The sequence below is a fragment of the Sugiyamaella lignohabitans genome, chromosome A (assembly GCF_001640025.1).
Source record: "Sugiyamaella lignohabitans strain CBS 10342 chromosome A, complete sequence".
Taxonomy (NCBI): Eukaryota; Fungi; Ascomycota; class Dipodascomycetes; order Dipodascales; family Trichomonascaceae; genus Sugiyamaella; species Sugiyamaella lignohabitans.
The window spans coordinates 1,524,426-1,551,614 of NC_031672.1; the positions used below are offsets into that span (position 1 = coordinate 1,524,426).

At 47.4% G+C, this 27,189-nt stretch overlaps 8 protein-coding genes across 8 annotated transcripts; 4 read left to right on the top strand and 4 right to left on the bottom strand.

Moving 5' to 3' along the window:
- Window positions 1-820: 820 nt before the first annotated feature.
- On the bottom strand, window positions 821-3,952 carry MUB1 (Mub1p; the record flags this gene model as incomplete). The annotated part of the gene is made up of 1 exon (XM_018881915.1): window positions 821-3,952. The coding sequence occupies one exon, from the start codon at window positions 3,950-3,952 to the stop codon at window positions 821-823; it is 3,132 nt and encodes a 1,043-aa protein (XP_018734710.1).
- Window positions 3,953-7,241: 3,289 nt separating this feature from the next.
- Window positions 7,242-8,252, top strand: AWJ20_483 (uncharacterized protein; the record flags this gene model as incomplete). The annotated part of the gene is made up of 1 exon (XM_018881926.1): window positions 7,242-8,252. One exon carries the CDS (start codon window positions 7,242-7,244, stop codon window positions 8,250-8,252), a length of 1,011 nt encoding a protein of 336 aa, XP_018734711.1.
- Window positions 8,253-13,504: 5,252 nt separating this feature from the next.
- Window positions 13,505-17,640, top strand: HKR1 (Hkr1p; the record flags this gene model as incomplete). The annotated part of the gene is made up of 2 exons (XM_018881937.1): window positions 13,505-16,046; window positions 16,166-17,640. 2 exons carry the CDS (start codon window positions 13,505-13,507, stop codon window positions 17,638-17,640), a joined length of 4,017 nt encoding a protein of 1,338 aa, XP_018734712.1.
- On the bottom strand, window positions 13,720-14,421 carry AWJ20_485 (uncharacterized protein; the record flags this gene model as incomplete). The annotated part of the gene is made up of 1 exon (XM_018881948.1): window positions 13,720-14,421. One exon carries the CDS (start codon window positions 14,419-14,421, stop codon window positions 13,720-13,722), a length of 702 nt encoding a protein of 233 aa, XP_018734713.1.
- Window positions 14,884-15,291, bottom strand: AWJ20_486 (putative MAP7 domain-containing protein 3; the record flags this gene model as incomplete). Its single annotated transcript, XM_018881959.1, has 1 exon — window positions 14,884-15,291. One exon carries the CDS (start codon window positions 15,289-15,291, stop codon window positions 14,884-14,886), a length of 408 nt encoding a protein of 135 aa, XP_018734714.1.
- A 1,895-nt stretch (window positions 17,641-19,535) lies between the features above and the next one.
- On the top strand, window positions 19,536-20,981 carry BGL2 (Bgl2p; the record flags this gene model as incomplete). Its single annotated transcript, XM_018881970.1, has 1 exon — window positions 19,536-20,981. The coding sequence occupies one exon, from the start codon at window positions 19,536-19,538 to the stop codon at window positions 20,979-20,981; it is 1,446 nt and encodes a 481-aa protein (XP_018734715.1).
- Window positions 20,982-22,588: 1,607 nt separating this feature from the next.
- On the top strand, window positions 22,589-25,471 carry AWJ20_488 (uncharacterized protein; the record flags this gene model as incomplete). Its single annotated transcript, XM_018881981.1, has 1 exon — window positions 22,589-25,471. One exon carries the CDS (start codon window positions 22,589-22,591, stop codon window positions 25,469-25,471), a length of 2,883 nt encoding a protein of 960 aa, XP_018734716.1.
- A 178-nt stretch (window positions 25,472-25,649) lies between these two features.
- Window positions 25,650-27,089, bottom strand: AWJ20_489 (uncharacterized protein; the record flags this gene model as incomplete). Its single annotated transcript, XM_018881991.1, has 1 exon — window positions 25,650-27,089. One exon carries the CDS (start codon window positions 27,087-27,089, stop codon window positions 25,650-25,652), a length of 1,440 nt encoding a protein of 479 aa, XP_018734717.1.
- Between the last annotated feature and the right edge of the window lie 100 nt (window positions 27,090-27,189).

Here is a 27,189-nt window from a genome sequence, read left to right on the forward strand (position 1 = left end):
CATCCCTGGAAGTTATGCGGTTGAGTCTTTGCCTAGTGCCCGTGTTCTGGAAATCAGCTTCAATCGACTAAAATTGTGATCTTGATACCGAGCAAAGTTGGAGTTTTTTAAGACTTTGTTCAAGTCCATGTGGTAGCTGTGTTTCCAAATGATCTCCTAGGAAATCACGGAGCAACTCCGATTCGAGAACAATAGGGTCTGAAAACTAGCCAGTAGAATCAAGTGAAGTCTGTGGAGCATTCAGGATGACTGAACAAAAAACATTTCCAAGTGGAGCTAACTCCATCAATAAAATCGCAGTAAGGGAGCTTTCCCTGACAATTATATCTGGTCTAATCTCGGTTTGGTGCCCAATTTTGAGAAACAAGTCAGACGAAGATAAAGAACAAACTATACACTCAGTGTGGTTCGAAATTTAGAAAAATGAATAAAGTTCTCGGTAAAACTTTGATGAAGTCCAGTCTCAGGAGACTTCGTGAACCTTAGCAAACGGTGATCGAAGGTAGCTAGCTGTATTTCCAGATTATATCACCTGGAAACTGTAAAAGCAAAGTCGACTGGGTTTGAAAACCAGAAACGAGAGGAGGGGCATCCAAGCCCGACTCGAGCGAAGCGAGAGGAGCAACCAGGGTCTGGGGCGGAGCCCCAGCCGCCGGAGGCATGTTAAGGGAGGAGAAGCATCGACTCGAGCGAAGCGAGAGGAGCCACGGGGTCTGGGGCAGAGCCCCAGCTGCCGGAGGCAGGTTTCAAGGGAGAAGAAGTGAGCAAATAAATAAATGTTTTTGATATGGACATGGCGGAGGGGCAATAAATTAAGTCGTCAGGAACTAGTTGTCGACTCTATGGTCGGCAGGGAACGGGATGCAGGGGCCGGGTTGGGTCCATTGGGGGTAGCAGTAGCAGGAGGTACAGTGCCAGGAGTGGTGGTGCGGACCGAGTGGGTGTGTGAAGTCGTGGTAGATGTAGCAGAGGTGGCAGTGGAGCTGTTAGTGTGACGAGACGAGCTACTGCCACTGCTAGTACTGCTGCCAGCACCAGATTGTACACACCAGTGACGGTGGAAGTTCCACGCTTGCAATTGACAGTTCTTGCTGCAATACTTTGTTCGTTTACAGCGTCTGCATTTTGCAAACTGGCGAGGATACTCCTCCCATTTGCCGCAGTCGAAGTTGGCACACTGTCGAATACCTCCCAAAGACTCGTTTCTACGACACGAGTTACGCATGATAACACCGGCCCAGTATTGGATTTCCTTGGGGAACTGCTTAACAGTGAACTTTTCCACCAGTGGAAAGATGTTGATGGTTTCGCCCAGATACTCGCTGTCGATATCTTTTTCGGCCTCGAAGTCGTACTCGTCATAATTCCATGACTTTGTTTCGGGACTTGAGGTACTGGTTATAGTGCTAGCAGATGATGATGGCGTAGATGGTAGTTGACTATGGTTGTGGTGGTGATGATGATAGTGGTGATAATGGTTGTTGTCCGACTCTTCGGCATCAACGTCCATTTCATCATATCCGCCATTAGATTCTGCAGATCTTGGCGATGTCGATGATGCTGGTGATTTAACTTGTTGTTGTTGGAATTGTTTTGCAGACTCTCGTACCGACAAACGGGGAACAATATGGCTGTTTTGAAGACTGGGTTTGAGATAGGCGTATTTCGACACGAATGCGAGAATCTCTAGAGCCCAAATGATATCTTCTTCACGAGCTACAATCACATGTTCACGGAATTGTCTTGGAACAGCAGACACTGCCGATGCAACACTGGAGTTAACAGAAGTTCCTCTACTGGTAGTGGCATCGGCTTGATTAGCAGCAGCATTTGTAGCATTTGTAGCACCAGTAGCACCATCCATAGTAGTACCAACACCTCTTCTGGCAACTGAAGTCGCAGTTTGCACCGCGCCTTGGGCTGGTCGAATAGGTAATGGGAATCGCTGTTGTTCAGTAGTAAGGTTATCTCCTAATAATTGCTGTTGTAATGGCAATTGTAATGGTAATTGTTGTTGTTGCTGCTGTTGCTGTTGTTGCATCTCTTGACGTTGCTGTTGTTGTTCTTGCTGTTGTTGCCGTTCCTGTTGAGGACGAAGAATCATGTCTGACCAGGTCGACAGTGGATTATCGTCTTCCGAGGTCGACTCGGGGTCGACGATAGCAGTCGAAATCGACCCATCACCCATGGTAGCAGGGATTGTAGTGCTAGTGGTGATGGTAGTGGCAGAGTCATATTCTTCATTGTCTTCATCAGGAAGACTCGACAATGCAAGGGTACTACCAGTTGTAGAACCAGAACCAGGAGGTGCCTCAGGAGAGACTGATCTCATGCTATCAAGACTAGTACTAGTAGCACTAGAAGCATTAGAGTCGAGACGATGATGGTGATGATGGTGATCGTGAAAGTGGTGGTGATGATGATGGTGTTGTTGTTGTTGACGAGTAAAATTGGGAATCACACCAGATCCAGGTACAATTCCGGTCACAGCTCCAGCAGCCACAGCTCCGGGTCCTAGCAAGTTTCCGGCTGAAGGTCCAGCTGGACTTACAGATCCCGAAACCGAGCTAGCAGATCCGTGGGTATGAGTATGAGCCGATGGTGAAGCTCGTGCATGGGTGTGGAATACGGCATTCGATGCTTGGGAATGAAGAGGAGGGAATCGAGGGTTGGGCTGATTGGTGCGTAATGAATTAGCAGGCACTGAAGCAGCTGCTAGCATATTTTGTGCAAATGACGAGTTAATAGTTGCTGAAGTAGACATTGGTCTTCGATCATTGGGCATCGATCGTTGTTGTAACTGTTCAGTCAATTGTTGTTGGGCCATTGCCTGTTGGACTTGCTGTTGTTGCTGTTGGAAATAGGACACATTTTGTGAGTTTGCAACAGCAGCGGCACTGGCCATTTCATTGCGACTATCGAAACTTTCTAAAGAAGAGACTGAAGAAACAGATGAAGACATGGATGCTACTGAAAAGACGCTAGAAGCCGAGCTAGAAGCTACAGATTCAGCAGTGGAATTGTTGGATCGTACTGGTCGAAGGTGATTAGAAAATGGTGTAAACGAAGACGAAGAAAAAGTAGATGAAGGACCGAATGAAGAAGAAGTAGAAGATTGTGAAGATGAATTTGAAGAAGAATTTGCAAAACCAGCAACACTAGTGCCAGCACTAGTAGCAGTGGTAGAAGCAACAGCAACTGAGCCAGGACCAGGGGTGTCGTCGCCAAAGGCAGCAGTAGTTAAAGCAGCGGCTGCTGTAGTATGGCCACTAACATATCGTCTACCTTCAGTGCTACTTGGATTCATACTAACGGCATTTCCAGTACCGGTACTTCCCATACTACGAACACCATTACTAGACCCATGACTCGATCCAGTGCTACCAACACTGCCACCACTACTACTACTACTACTAGTCTTTCCTAAGAAATTAGCACGAGCCTTTTGCATCCACTTTGTCTTTTCAGTGGTATTGTATAAATAATTGTCGAGAATAGTAGTAATCACAGGAATCAAGCCAGCATCCACGACTCTACTACGAATCTGTTCAGTTCCACGAGTACCAAGAAAAACCAGGCACTGAAGAGCCAGAGTCCATTTCCATGCAGTGAGCATTTCTTGCTCTTTTGTAATGCGAGACAAGGTCATATTAGTACCATCATTTTCACCATCCTCAAGACCGCCATCAGTTTTTTCTTCTTTAACAGCTGGATTCGAATGAAAATCATCTCGACACTCTTTCAGAATAGCCACTAATCGTTCCAGACCGCCATCGACACACAACGTCTCGCGAACACGAGCACTTGACGACGCCAAATAAGTCAAATGATTCAACGAATTGACAAGCGGTCTATCAGCAGTACAATCGAGGGCTCTCCGATCGTACAGGGTAGTAGTAATCGACACGGCCGCTCTGTTAGATGGCACCGATCTAAAATTTAGCTCTCTCATTTAAGCTTGGATATTAAAGACGATGCAAAAAAAGGGAAAATAAGGAGTCAAAAAGTGGCAATATCTGACATCAATTGAATCGGGTGAATGAACAGAATAGAGTCGACTGACAAATGAGACAGACCTAAAAGGAACAGAAGTTGCTTTTCAAAGCCAGGATAGAGTATAGTGAAGAAAGCAGTAAGCAAAGGACGTAAAGCACGTAAATGAGGTGATAGAACCAGATCTTGCCACGCACTATTCACTTAAAAAAAACCTTCAAAAAACCTCGCACAAACTCGTACAAACTCTCACAAAAGCTGAAGTTCAGGTATGCGTGACGAGTACTTCACGAGAAACTCAAGTCACAAATGCTACCAAATGCTCTCAAAAAAGCCACGCTCACAGTCGATCTAAAACTCACGTTAGTCCCATGAACCCAATCAAACCGCCATCAAACCCCCAAAAACGACTCCACCCTAACGTATAGCACACATCACCCAACGCAACGAGCGAAGCGAGCCACGGGGTCTGGGGCAGAGCCCCAGCCGCCGGAGGCAAAAACCAACCCCCATCGTGTCACCGCCACAAACCGAACCAAAGCCAGAGTTCAGTGGTGTGTAATACAAACCCAAAACTAACCCAGAAATTGAATCAATACTCCAATCGTGAAAAAATAGCCACCAGAACTAAAAACCAGTCAGGGAGGCGTCAACGACAACGTAAGACCAGAAATACAGTGAATAAAAAGTGAGCAATCGAGTACAATCGCACGATCCAAAACTCCCTTCTGATACAAGAAACCAGTTGAGAAACCAGAGAACTTGAGAAAGAAAGCGAGAGGGTGATTCCGTTAAGGTAAGCACCACAAACGGCAGCAGAAGCAGCAGTGGCAGAAGCAGTAGCTTTTGTCAGTCAGTCAAAAAAACACAAACAAAAACCACACCTGGACAGTGTACAACGGGCCTGAATTAATCAGCCACGAGGTCCAAGACAATCAAACAGAACCAACAAAGTTTAAACAGAGAAGAGCCAGAAAATCACTGGCAAATCTAAAAACAGGGTCGAAACAGGTACCAAACGGAAAAAAGTGTTGTACAAAGGTCCTGGTCCAAATATGACTTAGGGAGAGAAATGAGAGGCGAAAAAGACCTATAAACATGCACCTCCTACACACCACGGCAGGCCTGGTTGCCCCCGCCGGAGCAATAACCCATCTGCCCCGTTGCCGCCATCCACGCCCCATCCTCGCAGTGGCCGCCATTCCCAACCCCCGATAGTAGCATACAAATTAGCAAGCACCCAGGCCACTACCTCCCACCGCCCACGCCAGGCACCAGATTTGGAGGGGGCGGGCCGCATCCGGCTGGGAGACCAGGTGGCACCGACCCCCCTCCCCCCAGCAGCACCTGGCAGCCGCAGCAACCCCCCGCGGCCCAGTGGCGACCTTTGGGAGCAACTGCAGCCGCCCACGCGGGCTGCCTGGCTGGGATGGGCTGGGGGGCTCTGCCTCCGGCGGCTGGGGCTCCGCCCCAGACCCCGTGGCTCCTCTCGCTTCGCTCGAGTCGTGCGTCGGGAGATGGGGGTGGCGTGCGGGGGGGGGGGGGGGGGTCGCCCAACCTTCGAGCGAAGCGAGCTACGGGGTCTGGGGCAGCGCCCCAGCCGCCGGAGGCAGAGGCAGCACCCATCCCTGACAAATGCCCCTAGCGCCATTGGTGGGTGGGTAGGCCCCGGGCTGGCGGTGGTGGCTTTGTAGCCCGCTATCGCAGGGTGGGGCCGCCGGTGGCGATCGTCGGGATTAAGCAATCGTAAACGTGCATGAGTGGCAAATTGTGTAATCATATACCCCGTGCCGCCACCGCCGGGATATGCCCCCCAACCCGGGTCTTACATGCATGCCTCTACACGCCATCAAACATCCCCTTATCCGACAGGGTTGTCGGGACCAGATGCCACGTGACACTCATGGTGGTGCCGGCACCTTTCTCCGGCACCAGCGTCTCCTGGCCTCCTCGTTACACGGATCCTCGCCTGATCTTCGGCCCCCTCAACACGGATTCGCGCCACACATCCCCCTGCGGAGCCCCCTGCCTGACGCACCGCGTAGCGACCCGAGTGCCGACCCCGCGGGGGACTGCCTCCGGCGGCTGGGGCTCCGCCCCAGACCCTGGTAGCTCCTGCTTCGCAGGAGTGGTCGCGATCCGTGAGGAAACGACTCGAGCGAAGCGAGAGGAGCCGGGGGGTCTGGGGCGCAGCCCCAGCTGCCGGAGGCACAACCCGGACCCCGACTCGGGTGGAGAGAAGCCCGCGGGGTGAGTGTCGGCGGGGGTAGTGCCAAGAAAGTCCCGCGGGGGTATGTGGATGTGGTTTGGAATCCGTATGTGGACTGTATTTCTGCAGTGTATGCTAAGTTAAAAGATAAGTGGATGTGGTATGCACGATAGCGGTGGGTCAATCCCCGCTGTTCACTCCGCTTGTGAGTTGGGTGTGTAAAGTAATTGGGTTTAGTGATGGTGTTCGGGCAAAAGATACAGCAGTGGTAGCCCGGATTCGTTAGTTGCTGTCTAGTGGTTCGTATAGAGTCTGGAGTGCCGTGCTGGTAGACGGGCTGGCGGTGATGGATATGGCGGAGATGATGGTAGGTGGGGGTTCGACGGTTGTGGGGTGCAGGTCTGGGGGTGTAGTTTAGTTCACCACACGAGCACATGCTGACCCAAAACTTCGACTCGGGGGTGGGGGTTACACAAACATAAGCTTTTCAGGCATTTTGTGGGGTAGCCAGACCTAATCCCCCACTCGTCCCACGAAGGTGTCTGGGGTAGCTGGTCTGTTCCTGGCGCTAGTATAAAATGCACAGGGTCTTCCTGGTTCATAGTCTTATTTATTTATTTATTTATTCAGAGTTAATTTGTAAGGAAGCTACTGATTATACCGGGTCGCTATTCTGTCACCGCATATCATAACTAGCTCGAGTTTAATTTATTCTGAAAGCTATCTCTAATCTCTCGGTCTTGTCATCTCGGGTCCTATCATCTTGGATCCTATTATATCAGATCTCTTAGATCCTATTATATCAGATCTCTTAGATCCCATTATCTAGATTCTTTATTTTCTAGATCTTGTCATCTTAGATCTTACTATCTAGATCTTGTCATATTGGATCCTGCTATACGGGTCAGAACCGATTATCTAGATCTATCATCTAGATCCCACTGAATCAGATTCTATCATCTCAGATACTCTATACCAGATTGTCTAGATCCTACTACATCAGTTAGTATCTTCCCAGCACATCCAAGACACATCAAACATGACTCAGGACACTCTCCAGTTCATTCCTCTTCACAAGACGTTTGGCGCCCAATGCGTGGGCGTCGATTTTAGCAAGGAGCTGCCACCAGAAGTGGTTCAGCAAGTCAAAGACGGCCTACACAAGTACGGACTTTTGACATTCCGCAAGACTGGTTTGACTGACGAGAATTTCGTCAAGTTTGGCCAACATTTTGGCGAACTATGTCCCAACGCTTCGGCTGACAACAGAGTCAAGTCTAAGTATATTGGAGATCCTAGCAACATCCACCGTGACGGCACTGTTGTCCAGAAAGGTGAACTGCAATATTTCATTGGCAAGGCCACTGGTATCTTCCATGTTGACAAATCATATGATCCAAGAAGAGTTCGTTACACCACTCTGAAATGTACAGTTCCCGTGCCAGCAGGTACAGGAGGAGCTACCGAGTTTGCTGACAGTAGAACTGCTTATGACGACCTCGACGAAGAGACCAAGCAGTACATTCAAGACAAAGTCGGAGCACACTCGATTTTCGAGTCTCGTCGAAAAGCTGCTCCTTGGCTCAAGACATTCCAAATGCTTGATCCTAACGACTTCCCATTCGGCAAGTTCCCTGTAGTTGAGACCCAACCTCAGACCGGACGTAAAGATCTTTACCTGGCAGGCCATTTGCATCATATTGAAGGCATGGACCAAGAAGAAAGCACCAAACTCATTGAAAAGCTGTTTAATCACGCTACCCAGCCGAAATACGTGCACAAAGTCAACTACGAAGAGCCCGGCGACTTTGTCATCTGGGACAATCTGGCAGTCCTGCACCGAGCCGGCGGCGGGTCCTACGTCGGAATCCACCCGCGAGACGTGCGAAACCTGACCATCTACGACAACTCGGACGGTGAATGGGGGTTCAACGACCGCAACCAAGAGCGCATCGACCCCATGAAATACATCCGGGCTGCCCACGAAAAGGCCTTTGCCGGCGACTCCACCGCCAACGACTTCAACAACGAGATCCTCGACTACGATTAATTTAATCCTGTAACAGTGTTAACTTCCTTCCCCGCTTGCCTCCGGCGGCTGGGGCTCCGCCCCAGACCCTGGTTGCTCCTCTCGCTGCGCTCGAGTCGTTCCGTCCCCGTTCCCCGGTCAACTCCTGCGAAGCAGGAGCAACCAGGGTCTGGGGCGGAGCCCCAGCCGCCGGAGGCAGTCCCCCGACCCCAACCGTATATAACCCGTATCAGTTATCGTATTTGGCCATGATCTTGTTGGTCCGGATCTTGTCCGGGAGAGCGACAATTTCGCGGCAGCTGGTTAGGGACCACGTCTTTGTTTGCACCTGGTGGCCCATTTGGTAGCCGAAATAGTGGTTGATTCGCACACGGGATAGGCCTGGACCGCCATCTCGACAACCTTATCGCTGGCTAGGTGTCCACACATACCGGAGATGTCGATGGCTGTGGTAACATCTATGAACCACCCGATAGAGATAGTTTTGCCGCTCATCGCCGGCAGACTGTGTCTAAAGATAGCTTCAACAATGCAATCGACTTGATCTGCGGGATAATCAGCTTGGATCAGCCATTCTCTCGCCAGAATGCCGCCGTAGAACTCGAAGCTCATCTTTGTTTTGGCCTGGTTCTCCGGGCTTGCACCAATGTCGTGGAACAGGCAGCACAGGTAGAACGTTTCTTTGTCAAAAAATTCGTACTCAACATGTTTAGATATGACCACTCCAAAGGCGTAACATCGCTGCAAGTGGTGCTGCAGCTCCACTGTTAAAGTTGGCTTTCACTTATTCCAATACTTTGGTAGCGACAACTGTTTGCGGTGGGGCCAGGTCTTCAGTAGAATAGTCCCCTGGAACGTACGATTCCTCGGGTCCGCTAATTGGCACCGCTTGTAGTCCGTACATTTACTCTTGATTCACTGAATTACTCCATTTTTTCGGATCTGGTTCAGTCAGGTTAACTGAAGTTTTGGACTGGCTGACTCCGTTCACTCCGTTATTCAAGTTTGGGGTTGAATGTGGAGATTCTCCATCTGAACGGCTGTTTATTAGAGTGAGAGGCCTGCATACATGACATGAATGACATACGACAATGATCGATAGACGCGATCTGCTTGTCATTGACCAAGTTGAAATATAGGACTGAAATGGAAAATCCATAGTGGTAAAAAGAAACTAGTTTGACATGGTGAACCTGAAAAAAAAAGCAATGTAACAATGCGATAATCTTCTTGACTAATACAATGAACATGATGATGATGATGATGATGATGATGATGGGAAGCCGCTAATTCACGTATGGAACAATTAGACTAAAGAGCTGGTTCCATGTACTTGAGCTATTTGGGATAATGTTGTTGGGGAATTGATGCTAATTCTTTGCATCAAATCCATTAGTGTGGAGCATAGTTTAGTCAAGCCTCGTTGAGAGAAGTGAAGAGAATCAAAGCGAAGCTCAGATCTGGCTTAGTGGTGTGACTCCCAGCTGAGCCAAGCCAGTTTATTCTGGCCGGATTGAGTAAAGCCATTTGAATCAAGGCAGCTAGCCAAGCCAGTTAAACTAAACAGTGAGCCAAGCCCAGTTGAGTGAAGGTACGATGGAATTGAGGCATGCTAATAGAGCCATGCCATGCCATGCCATTTGAAGATGCAATTGACAATGCAATTAAAGACGCAACTGACGATATACAATTGGCAATGAAATTGGCGATAAATGAGCCATGTAATTAAAGGATCTAGACATATCCACTTGACAGTCGGTGTCGGGCGTCGGTGTGATCTCCGACTTGGCGCTCGACGGTCTCACTGTCCGCTTTTGGTAGACCATTATCAGTAGATAGAGTAGATAGGAATACGATACGATACTCGTGGTATACCGTAGCATAAGTGGGGTTTCAAGCCAAGATAGCATAGCCAAGAGTAGGTAGGAGGGTGGGGGATCACAGGCGGAGGGGGTCAAGAAGGCGGTGAGGGATAAGGATGGGGGGCGGATGTCCAGGCGGGCTGAGATCACTGATTGAGGAGTGAATGAGGAGGAGGTGGTTGGCGAAGATCCGGAACAGGATACTGAACGACAATGATCTACTTGAGTCACCCCATGTAGAGACGGTTGATAGCCGTCGTTAGTTGTCGCTACACGGATCACAGCCGTTTTGTCTGAGACATGGCTATCCATACGATGCCAAATCTGATACATATTATTTGGATACCATTGATAACAAACTTCTCAGTTTGGTTGGTAAGGTTTTTGGTATCATCAGTTGTTACTGCGTTGGGTTCGTCAATGTACCATGTGGTTCCTGTACGTCAAAGTGGGTCGTATGGACCAGTCAGATGGCGGTGATGCCGCTGCTCCTGCAATGCGAAGCAGTGAGTCCTGTGGTTACGTGTGGTTACAATTCAGTAGCAGCAGCAGCAGCGGAAGCAGCGGCAGAAGCAGAAATCAGCGGCAGAAGCAATAGCAGTAACGGCATTAGCAACAGCGAGAATGACGCGTCAACGATCACGGAAACTGGTGAACAAAGCACTTTGGCATCTTGGCGGAGCACAGATCTAGGAACAAGCTAACATTTTTTACGTTCGATTCCATTCTTATCAGCATCAATAGCTAATAGTTTAATGTAAAGTTTAATTTTAATATTAACCCTGTCAAACTATATACAATATGATTGTGGCTAGGGTAAAGTTTAAAACATTATAAGTGGAGCCGACGTGCGTGATCCTCAGGATCACCGACTCAATTGAAATTAAGCACGAAACTCAAACCTAATTTGTCATGCCAACCGAACGTTTAATTATTTTGTTGAATTTTTGACAAGTCGCCGAAAGCGTTGCACGAGTAAGGCGGCAATCGACAGTGTCGTAATAATATTTTGGTACTGTTGGACAGGCAGATCATTTGACATGACTGTTCGAGTATCGTATCGTTCGGGTATCATTCGTCCATCAATTGAACATCATTCGCCGTCATTGTCCTTCTTTTGAACATCATTGGCGTTCATTGTCTTTCTTTTGAGCATATTTGACCATCATTGAATATCATTGAATATCACCGAGCATCATTGGCCGTCTTTAACCGTAATTTGACCGTATCTTGACCGTAAGTTGAACATCCTGTGAACATCCTGTGACCATCCTGTGAACATCTGAACATCACATGAACATCATCTGTCGTTGTCTGTCGTTGACTGTCACACTCTCTGTCTCTGTCTCTGTCGGTCTCTGCCTATCATCACAGTTAATCTGTTGCCGTCTATCTCCAATCGGGTTTATCATACCAAGACATCCTCAACCCGTAATAGCAACTAAGTGTGTGGGTGCTGACCTTGGGTACCAGGCTGGTAAACGACCCAATCGGATCGTTTCTTTCCCTAATTGTGTACGACCTTCCCCCCTCATATACGCCGAGATTGCAGTAATTGCAGTATTTGCTGGTAAAAATGCGGGGGGGATATTTCGGTCCACACGAATGGCCAAGATCCGAAAATGGTAACTATTCGGTACTAATAACAGTGAGAGGGGTAAGAATTATGGTGGGCTGGTTCGTCGCTAGTTCCTGACTAGTATGGTGACCGCGATGGTTCGAATGGCGCAGCTTATGGATTACGTTAGCTAGCTAGCTGTTCGTCGATGTTTGTCTGGTACCACTTTGAGAGTGCATGCAAGAGACTTGATAGATAGACTAAGACCGCCTCGGAAGCGTGCATTGCATAATGTAAACTAAGAGCAGATCCAGATTGGCGTTTTCGTTTAAGCAGTTTCCTATTAAGGACGGTCCAGCACCCCTCATCTGGCATTTATGTAGCCTGTTCACGCGTAGGCTCGTGAGCTTCGGCTTGTAATGTTTGTCAAGATCTGAGGGGATTCCTTCCCGTTCCCCCTCTCATAACTCATTAGTTGAATCTAGGAGGTTCTCCAAGTATGTATAGACAGAAAATCACCTTTTATCAGTATAAATATTGTAAATTATAGTCAATTGATCAATGTTTGGTATTCTCAATACAAAACTATTTAAATTAACTGTTTACTCTTCGATGTCTGTTGATATTTTACGACATACTTGCTTGGCGCAATGTATAAGCACTGAGCAATAATCGAGCTCATAGCCAATAATATTATCTATCGGGGTCCAAGTCTCCTTGTATAACCAAAATGTATAACACAATCCTTTATAGTAGTGGCAACTATTGGCGCCAAAAATAGCATCTTATCATTGTCACCTCTAAAAAGTCAGTCAGTCAGTCCTCTTGTTCCAATACAGGATATGCCTAGAAAATATTATTATTATTATTATTCAGATTATACTGCATTTGTTGAGTAGTCGTCGCGATTGAATCGCATATAACCCTCGATCACCCTATAACCACCAAATGGCGGGGACGATCGTTTGGAGAGTCTCCTCGATTGTCCATCATGATAGACAATATGATAGACCATGATGAACAGCCACCAATAATATTTTCAACCATTAAATTTCCTGATTCTTATGATTGCCAAGCCAATCCCTGCTAGAACCTTGTAGATTACCCCGAGAAGGCCGCTAGTTCGGTTTCTACAAGTATTCCACCACTAAACCGAATTATGTTTGGAATGTGAGTATATCAGTTGATGCCTATTTTTTTTCGTAATAAAAAATCCACTAGTAAACAAATAGTAATAAATTTATAGGTCGCATATACCTCGGGATTCTACTATACGGCTACTCGGTCCTTCCTTTGACTTATAACGGCACCGTTTAGATCTCGAGATTCCAACCCACTGTCAAGTCAAGTACGGGTCCAATTTCGATTCCCTGCATTTTACTACTGCTATGCAGAGCCTCAGATCGGGAAATCAAATTAACTAATTTATGCAGGTTTAATCCCAAATAGATCATCGATGTGCAATGCGTCCCACCAAAAAGGGTCTAAGAGCGGAGTCCCCTGCATTTAGTTCACGCAGGCCAAATTTCACCAAAACCACTTTTCGGACCAAATGTTCACGTATTGAATACCAATAGAAGAAATGTTGACGGCTTTTTAATTCCCGTTTATCGTACTAGTCGACTAACGTGTGCAGCGTTTCCATGCCACGGCAGATCGCTGTCGATAATAAGAACTGTTAATGGGTCTAACATAAAAGACCCGATACCGCCCCTTGCTTTATTGGAATTTTTTTCTCTTCCTGTTCTTTTCTTCATTAATATACTTGTGTTAATTACCTTGGTTTAATTCATTCGTTACCCTTGTTAAACGCCTAGGTTTTTATTCATTCGTTTATTTATTCCACAAAAATAATGAAGCTATCTACCATAGCTTTTGTGGGGTTGACAGTCCTCCAGGCTGTGTTCGCTCAGTCTGTTACTGAGACTGTCTGTTCTGGAACAAACACTGTTACTACTGTTGTTCCATGTACCGCTACTGGTGCTGTGTTAAATTTGGTCACAACTATCAATGACGTTGGTCAATTGTTGACCAATGGTGATTATACTGATGCATCTCAATCTCTCGTTCAAGCCGTTGATACTCTTGGTTCTCTTGGTGATCTTTCTCCCTGTGACGAGGTTTCTCTCGAACAAGCTCTTTCCAGTCTGATTAGTGGTCTTTCAAGTGATCTTGCCAACCTTGTTACTGAGGGTCTTTCTGCTTCTGATCTTGATGCCATTGTTACTTTATACGATGCTATTGAAGAACTTATCTCGGAGCTTGGTTTCAGTTGTACATTCACAAATGGTCTGCTTACTCTTCTTGAGACTCTAGCGAGCGTCATTAATACCCTTATTAACTTGTACAATACGACGATAGGTATTCTAGCTGGCAGGATATCTACTATCACCAGTCCGACTGTTTCATGTAATTCAGCATCAAGTTCAGGTTTAGTGTGCACGGCAAGTTCATCGGCTGCTTCCTCAGCGGCCTCTTCTTCTGCTGCCTCGTCTGCTGCTTCCAGCGCTGCTTCATCTGCTGCTTCATCCGCCGCTTCTAGTGCCGCTTCATCTGCTGCTTCATCCGCCGCTTCTAGTGCCGCTTCGTCTGCTGCTTCTAGTGCTGCCTCTTCCGGTGCTTCATCTGCCGCTTCATCTGCTGCCTCCTCAGCTGCTTCTTCGGCTGCTTCTAGTGCCGCTTCCAGTGCTGCTTCTTCTGCTGCTGCTTCTAGTGCCGCTTCTTCTGGTGCTTCTTCTGCTGCTGTTACCAGTGGCCCTTCTGCATCCATCAGTGTCACCGAGACTGTCTGTTCCGGTACCGCAACCGTCACGACTGTCGTTCCTTGTACCGCCAGCGGTGTTGTGTTGAACTTGGTTACCACTATCAATGAAGTCGGTCAACTTTTGACCAACGGTGATTTTACTGATGCTTCTCAATCTCTTGTTCAAGCTCTTAACACTCTTGGTTCTCTTGGTGACCTCTCTCCTTGTGATGAGCTCACTCTTGAACAAGCTCTTTCTGGTCTTATCAGTGGCCTTTCCAGTGATCTTGCTAACCTTGTTACTGAGGGTCTTTCTGCTTCTGATCTTGATGCCGTCGTTACTTTGTACGATGCATTGGAAGAACTTATTGCCGAGCTTGGATTTGACTGTACTTTTACTAATACCTTATTGACTCTCCTCGAGACCCTCGCTGGTGTTATTAACACTTTGATTGACCTGTACAACACCACTCTTGGAATCTTAGCTGGTCAAATTTCTACTATCCAGAGCCCTACTATTTCCTGTAACTCTGCTAGTAGCACTGGTTTGGTTTGTACCGCTTCGTCCAGTGCTGTTTCATCTAGTGCTGCTTCTTCCAGCGCCGCTTCATCTGCTGCATCCAGTGCTGCTTCTTCTGCTGCTTCCAGTGCCGCCTCTTCAGCTGCTTCTTCTGCTGCCTCGAGTGCTGCTTCCAGTGCTGCCTCTAGTGCTGCATCCAGTGCTGCTTCTTCTGCTGCCTCCAGTGCTGCTTCTTCAGGTGCTTCTTCTGCCGCTTCTAGTGCCGCTTCTTCTGGCGCTTCCAGTGCTGCTTCTAGTGCCGCTTCTTCTGGTGCTTCATCTGCTGCTTCTTCTGGTGCCTCCTCTGCTGCTGTTACCAGTGGCCCTTCTGCCTCCATTAGCGTTACTCAAACCGTCTGCTCTGGTACTGCTACCGTCACTACTGTCGTTCCTTGTACCGCCAGCGGTGTTGTGTTGAACTTGGTTACCACTATCAATGAAGTCGGTCAACTTTTGACCAACGGTGATTTCGCTGACGCTTCTCAATCACTTGTGCAAGCTCTTAACACTCTTGGTTCTCTTGGTGACCTCTCTCCTTGTGATGAGATTACTCTCGAGCAAGCCCTTTCTGACTTGATTGGCGGTTTGTCCAGTGATCTTACCAATCTTCTTACAGAGGGTCTTTCGGCCTCTGACCTTGATGCCGTTGTCACTTTGTACGATGCTTTGGAGGAGTTGGTTGCCGAGCTTGGATTTGACTGTACATTTAGCAACCTTTTGTTAACTCTCCTGGAGACTCTCGCTGGTGTGATTAACACTTTGATTGACCTGTACAACACTACCCTTGGACTCTTGGCTGGTCAAATTTCTACTATCCAGAGCCCAACTATTACCTGTAACTCTGCTAGCAGTACTGGATTAGTCTGTACTGCTTCTTCTGCTGCTTCATCTAGTGCTGCTTCTTCCGCAGCTTCTTCTGCTGCTTCGTCTAGTGCTGCCTCTTCTGCTGCTTCATCTAGTGCCGCTTCTTCTGCTGCTTCATCTAGTGCTGCCTCTTCTGCTGCTTCATCTAGTGCCGCTTCTTCTGCTGCTTCATCTAGTGCCGCTTCTTCTGCTGCTTCATCTAGTGCCGCTTCTTCTGCTGCTTCATCTAGTGCTGCTTCATCGCTGCTTCATCTAGTGCTGCTTCATCCGCTGCTTCCTCTAGTGCTGCTTCATCCGCTGCTTCCTCTAGTGCTGCTTCATCTGCTGCTTCTTCTGCCGCCTCTTCAGCTGCTGCTTCTTCTGGTGCTTCCTCTGCTGCCTCCAGTGCTGCCTCATCCGGTGCCTCTTCAGCTGCTGCTTCTAGTGCTGCTGCCTCTTCAGGTTCTTCCTCAGCTGCCGCTTCTTCTGCCGCAGCCTCCTCAGCTGCTGCTTCATCTGGTGCTTCGTCTGCTGCTGCCTCTTCTGCCGCTTCTAGTGCTGCTGCCTCTTCAGCTGGTCCTTTCACCAACTCGACTATCAGCTCTGCTGCTGCTTCTAGTGCTGCTGCTTCATCTGCTGCTGCCTCGAGTGTTGCTGCTTCGACTAGTGCCGCTGCATCATCTGCTGCTGCCTCTTCTGCCGCTGCATCATCTGCTGCTGCCTCCTCTGCTGCTGCTTCGTCTGGTGCCGCCTCTTCTGCCGCTGCTTCTTCTTCCGCTGCTGGTCCTACCTTGGGATGCAGAGGTATCAACTGTCCTAACGGCGGTGCTTCCTCATCTGCTGCTGCTTCTTCCGGTGCTGCTTCTGGCTCTGCTTCGGCTTCTGCTTCTGCTTCTGCCTCTGCTTCTGCTTCAACCTCCGGAGCTGCCTCTGCCTCTGCTTCCGCCTCTGGTGCTGCTTCTGCCTCTGCCTCTGGTGCCGCTTCTGCTTCGGCCTCTGCTTCTGCTTCAGTCACCACTTCTCCCGCTGGTCCTACCTTGGGATGCAGAGGTGTCAACTGTCCTAACGGAGGTGCCTCTTCGGCTGCTGGTTCTGGTTCTGCCGCTGCTTCTTCCTCTTCTGTAGCCACTTCTCCTGCTGGAGGTAACGGTGGTTCTGGATCTCCTACTGGATCTGGTAGCGGATCTTCTCCAAGTGGAACCAGTGGTAACGGTGGTTCTGGTCCTGGTAATGGTGGATCTGGTGCTGGCAACGGTGGTTCCGGTCCCGGCAATGGTGGATCTGGTGCTGGTAACGGTGGTTCCGGTGCTGGCAATGGTGCTGGTAATGGTTCTGGTAATGGCGGCTCTGGCGCTGGCAATGGAGCTGGTAATGGTGGATCTGGTGCTGGCAATGGAGCTGGTAATGGCTCTGGTGCTGGTAACGGTTCTGGTTCTGGTCCTGCCTCGACCAACCCTGAAAACAACTTCTCCGGTTCTGGCAATGGTGCTGGTAATGGTGGATCTGGCGCTGGTAACGGTGCTGGCAATGGTGCTGGCAACGGATCTGGTGCTGGTAATGGAGCTGGTAACGGATCTGGTGCTGGAGCTGGTAATGGATCTGGTGCTGGTAACGGCAACGGTTCTGGAGCTGGCAATGGCGCTGGCAACGGTTCTGGCGCTGGTGCTGGCTCTGGCTCTGGCTCTGGCTCTGGTGCTGGTAATGGCGCCGGTGCCGGTGCCGGTAATGGTTCAGGCTCGGGCTCAGGTAATGAACAAACTGGCCCTGCCGAAAACACATCCGGTGCATCTAAAATCACAATCAGTTCCTTGGTTGTTTTCTGTTCTTTATTATTGGTCCTTTAGATTTTGTGACCAATATTTTCATTTGTAATGTATTTTCTTGATTAATTTATGATTCTTTATTTTACTATACATCCGTGCCATGAACTACTCTCGAGAACCTCCCAGGGGGGAAGGGTGTGCCTCCGGCGGCTGGGGCGCTGCCCCAGACCCCGTAGCTCCTGCTTCGCAGGAGACAACTTGGGGGACTCCTCGTAACGACTCGAGCGCAGCGAGAGGAGCAACCAGGGTCTGGGGCGGAGCCCCAGCCGCCGGAGGCACACCCACCCCCTCACACACCATCGCCAAGGACAGTAAATAATATTTTAATGTCTACTTCTCCAGTTACTGGAGCGATGTTTGTTTACAGCAGCTGTGGTCTGCAGCTAACCCTACAGATGTATCACAGGAATCTGCATGTCGACCGTTGTCATAGTACTAGCGTCACGCAGCTGGTACCCACCTGCTGCTAGCGATAAAGCAGGCCGCTGCTTGCAGCGAGCGTAGTCGCTAGCCAGAACTAAATAAGTTCGTTCCTGCCTGTACTTCAGGGCTGAACTAGTGACTTTCAGTGCCTCAGCATGGCATACAAGCACAGCATAAAATCACAGCATAAAAACACAGCATAAAAGCATAGCATGTAACGACTCGTCAAAAAGACATTTCCGGCATGAACCCTAGCACGACTTTAACCTCGTGAAGCCTATACAACCGGTTTGTCAGACGGCTGGCTGACTGACCGGCCGACCGACTGACTGACCTGTTTGTCCCATCTCACCGTTCATTCTAATAATAGAATATTTCTATTTATAAGCCTTACTGCGATTGTTTGTGTTGTAGTGGGATCCAGCTAACATTCTCTGCACGCACGGCAGTAGCCAAACTTTGTATACCCCCACTGCAACCTGAATATTTTTGGTTTAGCTTGACTAATAAAGTTCATTGGCGCGGCAACCGCACCTCGCCTCTCCCAAGACAGTAACAGTTTCCGCCGCTAATGCCCTCCATCCAACCGGTTCCGGGCAGACACTAGCGGAAAAAACCCTGCCGGCCAGGGGCAACCAGCCCGACCGGCGGCATCAGGCACCAGGGGAAGAAACCTTCAGGGGGACCAGTCACCAGTCACCAGTCACCAGTCACCAGGGGCCATTTTCCCCGAACGGGTTGGGTTTCGGGGGGTCGGACTGCCTCCGGCGGCTGGGGCGCTGCCCCAGACCCCGTAGCTCCTGCTTCGCAGGAGTTTGCTGGGACCTTGGACGGACCGACTCGAGCGGAGCGAGAGGAGCCACGGGGTCTGGGGCAGAGCCCCAGCCGCCGGAGGCACACCCACCACCCCCAATAGCCCGGACCCCCAGCGGCCCAAAGAGGGTGCAGGGTGTATGCAAGGTTGCTATTTTTGGAAATAAGGGGTGAGGGTTGTTGCTGGATTGGGCGGCGGTTGGCAGTGGACTAGCGAAAATCGGCACACGCCCTGAATGATATATAAACAGGTGCCGGAGATGGACTGGTAAATCTCTTCTTGTTTTTGTCCGGCTGAGCCTTATTTGTTCTGTGTTTTTTGCTGACTGTGGATTTTTTGTATTTTCACATTCTCATTTTTTCTTGTTAGTTCGATTTGTTTGTTTATTAATAATAACACAACAAATTTGTCTAGCTTGTTTCTCTCCAATCTTTATAACACTATTTTTTGGATTTAACACCGTTTCCGGTTCCTCTCTCGCTCGCTGTTCTGTTTATCCAGTCCGGAGAATTTCGTCTCGATCTCTAGTATTTACTACGGCACTCTCGATCACAACATCATCGACTATCTACAACAACATCTAACTCACTTTTTTGTTTGTGGTATTACTCGATAAAAATATTTTATTTCGACTTTTACAAAAGAAAACAACTCAAATTCTTTAAAAAAAAACTGAAAAATGAAGTTCACTACTGCTCAAATTGTCGGCTTGGCCGCTGCTCTCAGCTCTACTGCTGCTGCTGACCTTGTCAAGGGTTTCAACTACGGTTCCACTGACTCTTCTAACCAACCCATTACTCAATCTCAATATGAGGACTTGTTCAAGACCGCCGAGGGTCTTAAGGGTACTGCTGGTTTCACCAGTGCTCGTCTTTATACCATGATTCAAGCTGGTACTCCCAACTCTCCTATTGAGGCTATTCCTGCTGCTATTGCTCAAAACACCAAGTTGTTGCTTGGTTTGTGGGCTTCTGCTGGCCAGGACCAATTCAACCAAGAGTTGACTGCCTTGAAGTCGGCTATTGACACTTATGGTAGTCAATTGGGTGACCTTCTTCTTGGTATCTCTGTTGGTTCTGAGGATTTGTACCGTGACTCTATCATGGGAATCCAAGCCAATGCTGGTATCGGTGCTGGTCCTGACGTGATCTTGTCTTATATTAAGCAAGTTAAGCAACTGATTTCTGGTACTGCTTTGGCTAATACTCCTATTACCCATGTTGATACTTGGACTGCTTGGGTCAACGGATCTAATGCCGATGTTGTTTCCAGCATCGACTTTGTCAGTGTGGATTTGTACCCTTACTTCCAAAACACCATGGCCAACTCGATTGATGTTGCCAAGAATTTGTTCTGGGATGCTATTGACCAAACTCAAGCCAATGCTCAAGGTAAAGATATCTGGGTCACTGAGACCGGTTGGCCCGTCAGCGGTCCTAATGAGAACCAAGCTGTTGCTTCTCTTGCTAATGCCAAGACCTACTGGGACGAGGTTGGTTGTGACATTTTCACCAAGATGAACACTTTCTGGTACACTTTGCAAGATGCCAGTCCTGTTACCCCCAGCCCCAGTTTCGGTGTGGTCGGTTCTCAATTGAGCACTACTCCTTTGTTCGACTTGACCTGTCCTGCCGGTTCTTCTTCGTCTTCTTCTTCTTCTTCTTCTTCTGCCGCTGCCACTTCTTCTTCTTCGAGCGCCGATCCTTCTTCTAGTGCTGCTGCCACTTCTACCGAGGCCACTACCTCTTCTAGCGACCCTGCTTCCAGCTCTGCTGCCGCCTCTACCCCCTCGAGCTCTGCTGCTGCTGCTGCTACCGCCTCTTCTGCTGCTGTTTCTGCTGACGATGTGGCCAAGTCCAGTGCCACTTCTGGCCCTGCCTCGACTTCCGAGGCTGCTCCTGCCACCAGCTCTGCTGCTGCCGCTGTCTCCAGTGCCGCTCCTGTCTCCAGTGAGGCTCCTGCTGCTCCCTCTACCACCACTGAGGCTGCTCCTGCCACCTCTGCTGCCGAGTCGGTTGCCCCCGTCGAGTCCACCACCGCCCCCGTCGCCACCGGCGCTGCTGCCTCTGTCGTCGCCTCGACCCTCTCTGTCCTCGGACTCGCTGCATTTGTTTCTTTGTTGTAATCGTTAGATATACCCCCCTGTTGACCTAGAATATTTAAAATAGAAAGTAATTTATCACTCTTACGGGCTCTGCCTCCGGCGGCTGGGGCTGCGCCCCAGACCCCGCGGCTCCTCTCGCTGCGCTCGAGTCGTTTCGTCGGCGTCCCCAGCAGTTCCTTACGGTCCTAGCAATCTCTTGCGAAGCAAGAGCCACGGGGTCTGGGGCGGAGCCCCAGCCGCCGGAGGCAGCGAGGCACCCCCGCCAGATGGCATCGCCGTGCCTGACCCGTGCTCAGGGGTAACTAACCCTTAGCCTTATCTAATCGAGCCGATCATTGACTGAGGAAGGTGGGGGGTCCATCTGAAAGACTGTGAGCTTTCTGTTCCGTGTATCCCCACAACTTGCTATCCGTGAGAATGGAAATGTGAATGATGCGATTTGATAGCGGACTCCGCAGGGAATGTATTGTATGTCTATCAGGAGACAGCTTCGTTGCACAACATTACCCAGGTCTTATCTTATCCAGTCTTTTGCTATAAAGCGACAGAGGTTTGTGGCCTGTCAGTGGCACGGAATATAAAGTCGCTTTCTCAACAGAATTAAACTATTTCTTGAAAAGCTGGCAGCAAACTACTACTCTCATCCTGGGTTAACTACCCCCACGCAGACACCTGTCATGCATGCTGCTGCTTATCGGGGTTATTAGCCGATATGACTTTATATTAACCGTGGACGTTGGGCTCTGCCCGTGTCTGGCTGTGCGAAACGGCTCTAAGATATGGATTAAAATACTTTTATGTTAATTTTATTGGGATTTTAAACTAATGTATGTTTTTTCAAGCTAATTTTGAGGGGGATATGGCCGTTTTCTTGGACATTGTCAGTACCGATGAATGCTGAGGTACTTTGAAATAGTCCAGTGCCCCCCGCACTTACCCCACTTTGTTCACTTGGTGCATCTACAGGCACCTGCAACTTGACTTCTCCAGTTCAGTTTTGATATATCTACGGCGATTTTTTCTTGTTGCAATTATTTATTTAATTAACGAGTCATTTTACAGAAAGGTACGAGACTTGTGTTTTCTTTGTAAGTCCATGCTCAAATTCAGTTATCTCTAAGGTCCCAACTTTTAAAGAGGGTCCCTGAATCCTTAGGTCTACTGGAATTTATGTGGGGGTCAATGTTGAACTAACAAAATGTGTAGTATTGTACAAATAATTTTATTTTATTTGAATAGAAAATAATAATCCGGTTGTAGTCGGTTGGCTCCTATTTGTTCTTTCTTGATCAAGGTTTAATAATCCAGCTTCTTAGCTTCTTCACTATCGATATGTCAACAAGATGGATTTATCTATTATAGCCTCACAGCCTATGCCTCCTAGTAACGATAATGTCACGCCAGACTCGCGGGGTGAAGTCACCACTCCAAATGGCAGTCTTTCCAAAAGATCTCGAGCTAGGGTGGAAAAGCGCTACATATGTGACAAACCTGACTGTGGAAAGAAGTTTACTCGTCGAGAACACCTTAATAGACATCAGTTAAATCGTATGTTCAACGCGGGATGTGAGATGTGTGGGATGATGTGGTAGTAGAATGCAAATACCTACTTTCCTGGTATTATTATTATGATTATTCTAACACTTTTAGACCAACCCAAAAAAATATATAAATGTGATTGGGAAGACTGTTCACGAACATTTGTACGTGAAGACTTATGGTCTCGACATGTTGCCAGACATTTGAATCCTAGACAAGAGTCTCGAATGAAGAGACTCAGATTACGCTATAATCAAATGAAGCAAGATATGGAAGCTGATGGTATCAAAATGGGCGAATTAAACCAGTTGACTGATGATTCAGATGATCAGGATACGGAGGGTATGAGCCAAGATCCCCAGCAACCGCCTCATTCAGAGTCACTTCCTGTTCTTAACAATACCGCAAATCCTGCTATTCCATTAACTAAAATGACAAACCCTTTTGAGCCTTTTAGGCCCATAAATGGTCCAACTGGTATTGCCACTGCATTGTATTCCAACGAACGAAGTACTACAAGACCAGAAATGGCTCCTCCACAACAGATGTATCCCTATTCTTATCCTCCAGAACAACCACCTAGTCCTCCTATCCAAACTGAGAGACCCATAAAGCAACAGCTATCGCAACCTATAGAGGATCCTCCCATGTCACAAATTATAATACAGGATAGAATCATGCCAATTGCTGGCAACACACCTACTAGTAGTGGAACTGCTCTTACCATTACTACTACTTCCGTTGCCCAAACCGCGGCCATGACCAATCAAAATCCCGACCCCATGTTAACAGGGTCAGTTGAGAGCAACGAAGTTGTTTCAGATTTACTACCTCTAAACTCGTCAGACTTGATTTCCTGGCTCTTTTCCGATGAGCTGTTGTCAAATGTAAAAGACCCACTACTATCTCCCTCATACTTTCATTCGCCTGTCTCTCTACAAAACTTGTTAACACCACCAGAGCACCAAGAATCAGTTTCAATGAGTGAGGACAAACGACAAGAACTTTTAGCGATATTGCCTATTGCTACCTCGTTCAAGTATAGCGGTTTGGTTTACTTACAGAGATATATTGGCAAGTTCTGGACATATTTTCACCCTCAATATCCACTTCTTCACAAGCCAAGCTTCACTGCTGATATGTGTCCTTCTGGATTACTCTGGGCTATAATTTTACTAGGTGCCTCGTATGATCAAGCAGGTGAGTTTGCTGCCTCAATATCAGAGCCACTTCGTTTGTATATTCTTCAGTCGCCCGATTTCCATCCACCAGCAAAGCTCTGGGTTATTCAAACATTGGTACTGCTAGAAGTCTTTGAAAAGACTATGTCGACACGTAAGATTCATGAACGAGGACACATATATCATGGCATCACATTACAGCTGATTCGAAGAGGCTCGGTATTGATGGGTTTAGAACTTCAACGCCAATATGATCCTTGGCAACGATGGATCGAGAGTGAGTCGAATAATAGAGCAGCTTTGATGGCATTTATCTTAGATGTGTTTGATGCTACTCTCTTTGGACACTCCATGGTTCTTTCACTCCATGAAATCCAACTGAGCCTTCCATGTTCAGAGTCTGTCTGGTCTCAATTCCCTAGTAAAAAGGCTATTCCTCCAAGATCCAACATGCCATTTTTAGAAGCTCTTAAGAGAACGCTAAACAAACAACCAGTGGTGACCGGCTCTTTTGGTCGTCGGGTACTTCTCGGTGGACTACTTTGCATATCACAACAGATGTTACAGCGTGATTTGCAGATTGCCAGTATAGGATGGAAGACTTTCAAAGAGACATGGCGAGGTATTCTAGGACCAACTTATGACTTTTGGAAACAAGATTATGATACTTTCCTGGAGCAGCAAAAAGGCGAACCTGTACAAGAAATAGAAGAAGCTCCCGACGCTGTCAAAGCCCATCATGACGATGAAGAATCTCGAAGTGTTATCAGCACTACCATGAGTAATGCGAGTACCAGTACCTCGTTGGAAGTTAATGGATGTACTGCTCCATTCTATCATCTTGCCTATCTAACTTTAAGAATCCCCATCCGGTCGATTCTAGTGTACTCAGGTTTCCCTAATGTTATCAGTTCACCTGTGAGGTCCGGAGATCGTGAGAATAGTGTTCGCGCTTTGAAAGACTGGGCATTTGGTAATATTGATGGCAAGGTGTACGGAAATCATGGAGGAAAAATCGCTTATTGGCACGCAATCGAGTTTCTTAGAGAGATGTATCTCACAACCTATGATGAGCTAATTATTATGAAAGAGAAGGGAATATATCGTGGAAGTACCAACGAAGAAGACTTCAACAACGGGAACATTGTAGATATAGAGCTTTTTGGTTGTTGCTGTCCATTCTTGTTGAACCCGGTAAGCAACTTTAGCCGAGATCATGACCAAACTGCTGATAACACACATCGCAAATCAGCATCCTCTCCTGTTAGAAGATATCTTCGTCGTAATTATTTCGCAAGAGACGATCCCATTGACAAAAGGCCATATGCTGTTTATATTTGTGCTCTTGCCGTGTGGGCTTTTGGTCATTGTCAACATGGCGTGGAATCAAACGCTCTCAAAAATACATTGGTTGACCTGGGAGTTTCAGTACGTGATGTTGGGGCTGAGACCACACCAAACTCGCCATCGGTACAAAAGGTACCACATGTGGGAGGAAATACTTCTGAAAAAGTTGCTGACAATATACTCGAAAGCATGAACCATATTGAAAGCAAAGAAGATGGATACGACTTTCTTTACCGAATAACCTCTAATAAGCCAGCTGATCTCAGTGAAGTACAAAACAAGCAGAATACAGTTGGTCTGCTGCGTATGGTTGTTGACTCGCTAAAGGACGTTCAGGGTGAGCTAGTTCGTGAGGGTCGACGTCTGCTAATCAACTGTATCGAGCGGTCTCTTGGTCGAGAGAAAGTTGTCTGTGAATACATGTTTGACCATCAAATAAAGTAGATTATGTGTAATGATATTTATATTTATGTTAATTAATGATTAGAGCTACATTTGACGAGTTGTTAATGATAGAAGAGATATTGCTAATTTTCACTTTTCTAAGTAGGATGCACTTGTCAGACGAGACTTGTACATGTGATTAAAGGGTGAACTTCATCTATTAATGCTTAAATGCTATTTAGTATTCGGCAAGATATTGGTTAAGGACATCTCTCTTTTCAACGTTCTCAAACTTGAAACAAGCAGCCAACTCATCCAAATCCTCAAAGGAGAGGCCCTTGAAGTAGGAAGCAAACTCATAAGTTAAGTACTGAGATAAGAGATTTTCTCGAAGAACACGGTCAATGTAGTTCTCAAAGTTTCTGTGAGTTGGGTAAACAATGCTTTGGAACTCCTTAGGAATGACCTCCTTGAAGTGCTTTTTAACTGGATCATAGACATTCTTCTCGATCTCAGGATCGGAATCTTTACCCCAACCGTCAAGACCCAACTTCTTCTTCTTCTCCAACCAAGGTCCAAGCAATTGGAACCACTTGGACTTGGGAGAAACATAAGTTAAACCTTGATATCCAATATCCTTGTATAACCAGATAGACCAAGAAATTGGGGACTCATCACCACTGGGATCACCCTTGGCATAGATCTTGAGCTGATCTCTGAGTACCTTGTATCTGACAAGATTGGTCTCTTCGATGTTTTTATCACCTCTAACTTCAGAAGAGTAGACAGGTCCAAATTCTCCATTCCAGACAGGAACTTGGATCTTCTTAATGTAATCGATCTTGTTCTCATATTGGGACTTGAGTTTGCCCAATTGCTCATCGCTTCCTACGTACTTTTCCTTGCAGCTAGGGAATCCGTAGATAGCATAATCGTGAATAGCATACACAGTGTTAGGGTAAACTCTATCAAGAGGGAATTGGGAAAAGTCCATTGAATAAGTGTTACCATCCAAAAAGAGGATATGGTTAGGATCAACTTCTCTAATAGCCTTTTCACACTTGTCGTAGAAAGAAATCAATCTGTGATGCTTAGAATCAGCAGGCTCGTTCAATGGGTTGTAACCAGCGACCCAGGTGTTATCTTTGTAATGAGCAGCAATGACCTTCCAGAGATCAATGATGCTGTCTTGGAGGCTATTAAAGTTCCAGAACAGAGCCTTGTGGAGACCTGCATCACAGTGCCAGCCTTGGTTTTGACCAGCAGGAGCAGTGTGTAAATCTAGAATTGTGTAAATGCCATACTTAGCACAACTGTCGACGATACGGTCCAGTAATCTGAAACCTTCAGGCTTGACTTTGGTAAGATCATTGTCGTCCAAAAAGTGGTGATAGTTGAATGGAATTCTAAGACAGTTGAGTTTCAATGAAGCGAAAAACTCAGAATCCTTATCAGTCCAGAAGTATTCATAGAACTTTTCAAAGAAAAAATCAAACTTCTCTTGACCAAGAACCTTTAAAAGAGCTTCCTTATGTTCAGTTTCAGTACCAGGATAACCAGTAATGAAGTTCTCCATGTTGAGGTGACCACCATTGGCAGCACCCTTCAGAACAACAGGCTTGTCATTCTGGTCAACAATTTTGGTTCCTTTGACTTTTAAAAATCCTTGAGCAGTCATCTTTTAAAGCTAATTGAATTACCAATTACCTACTTTGAGTGGTATTCGTAGCAGGTTCGCTATTTATACTTTGCCAATTCGAAGTCCGAGCATACATTTT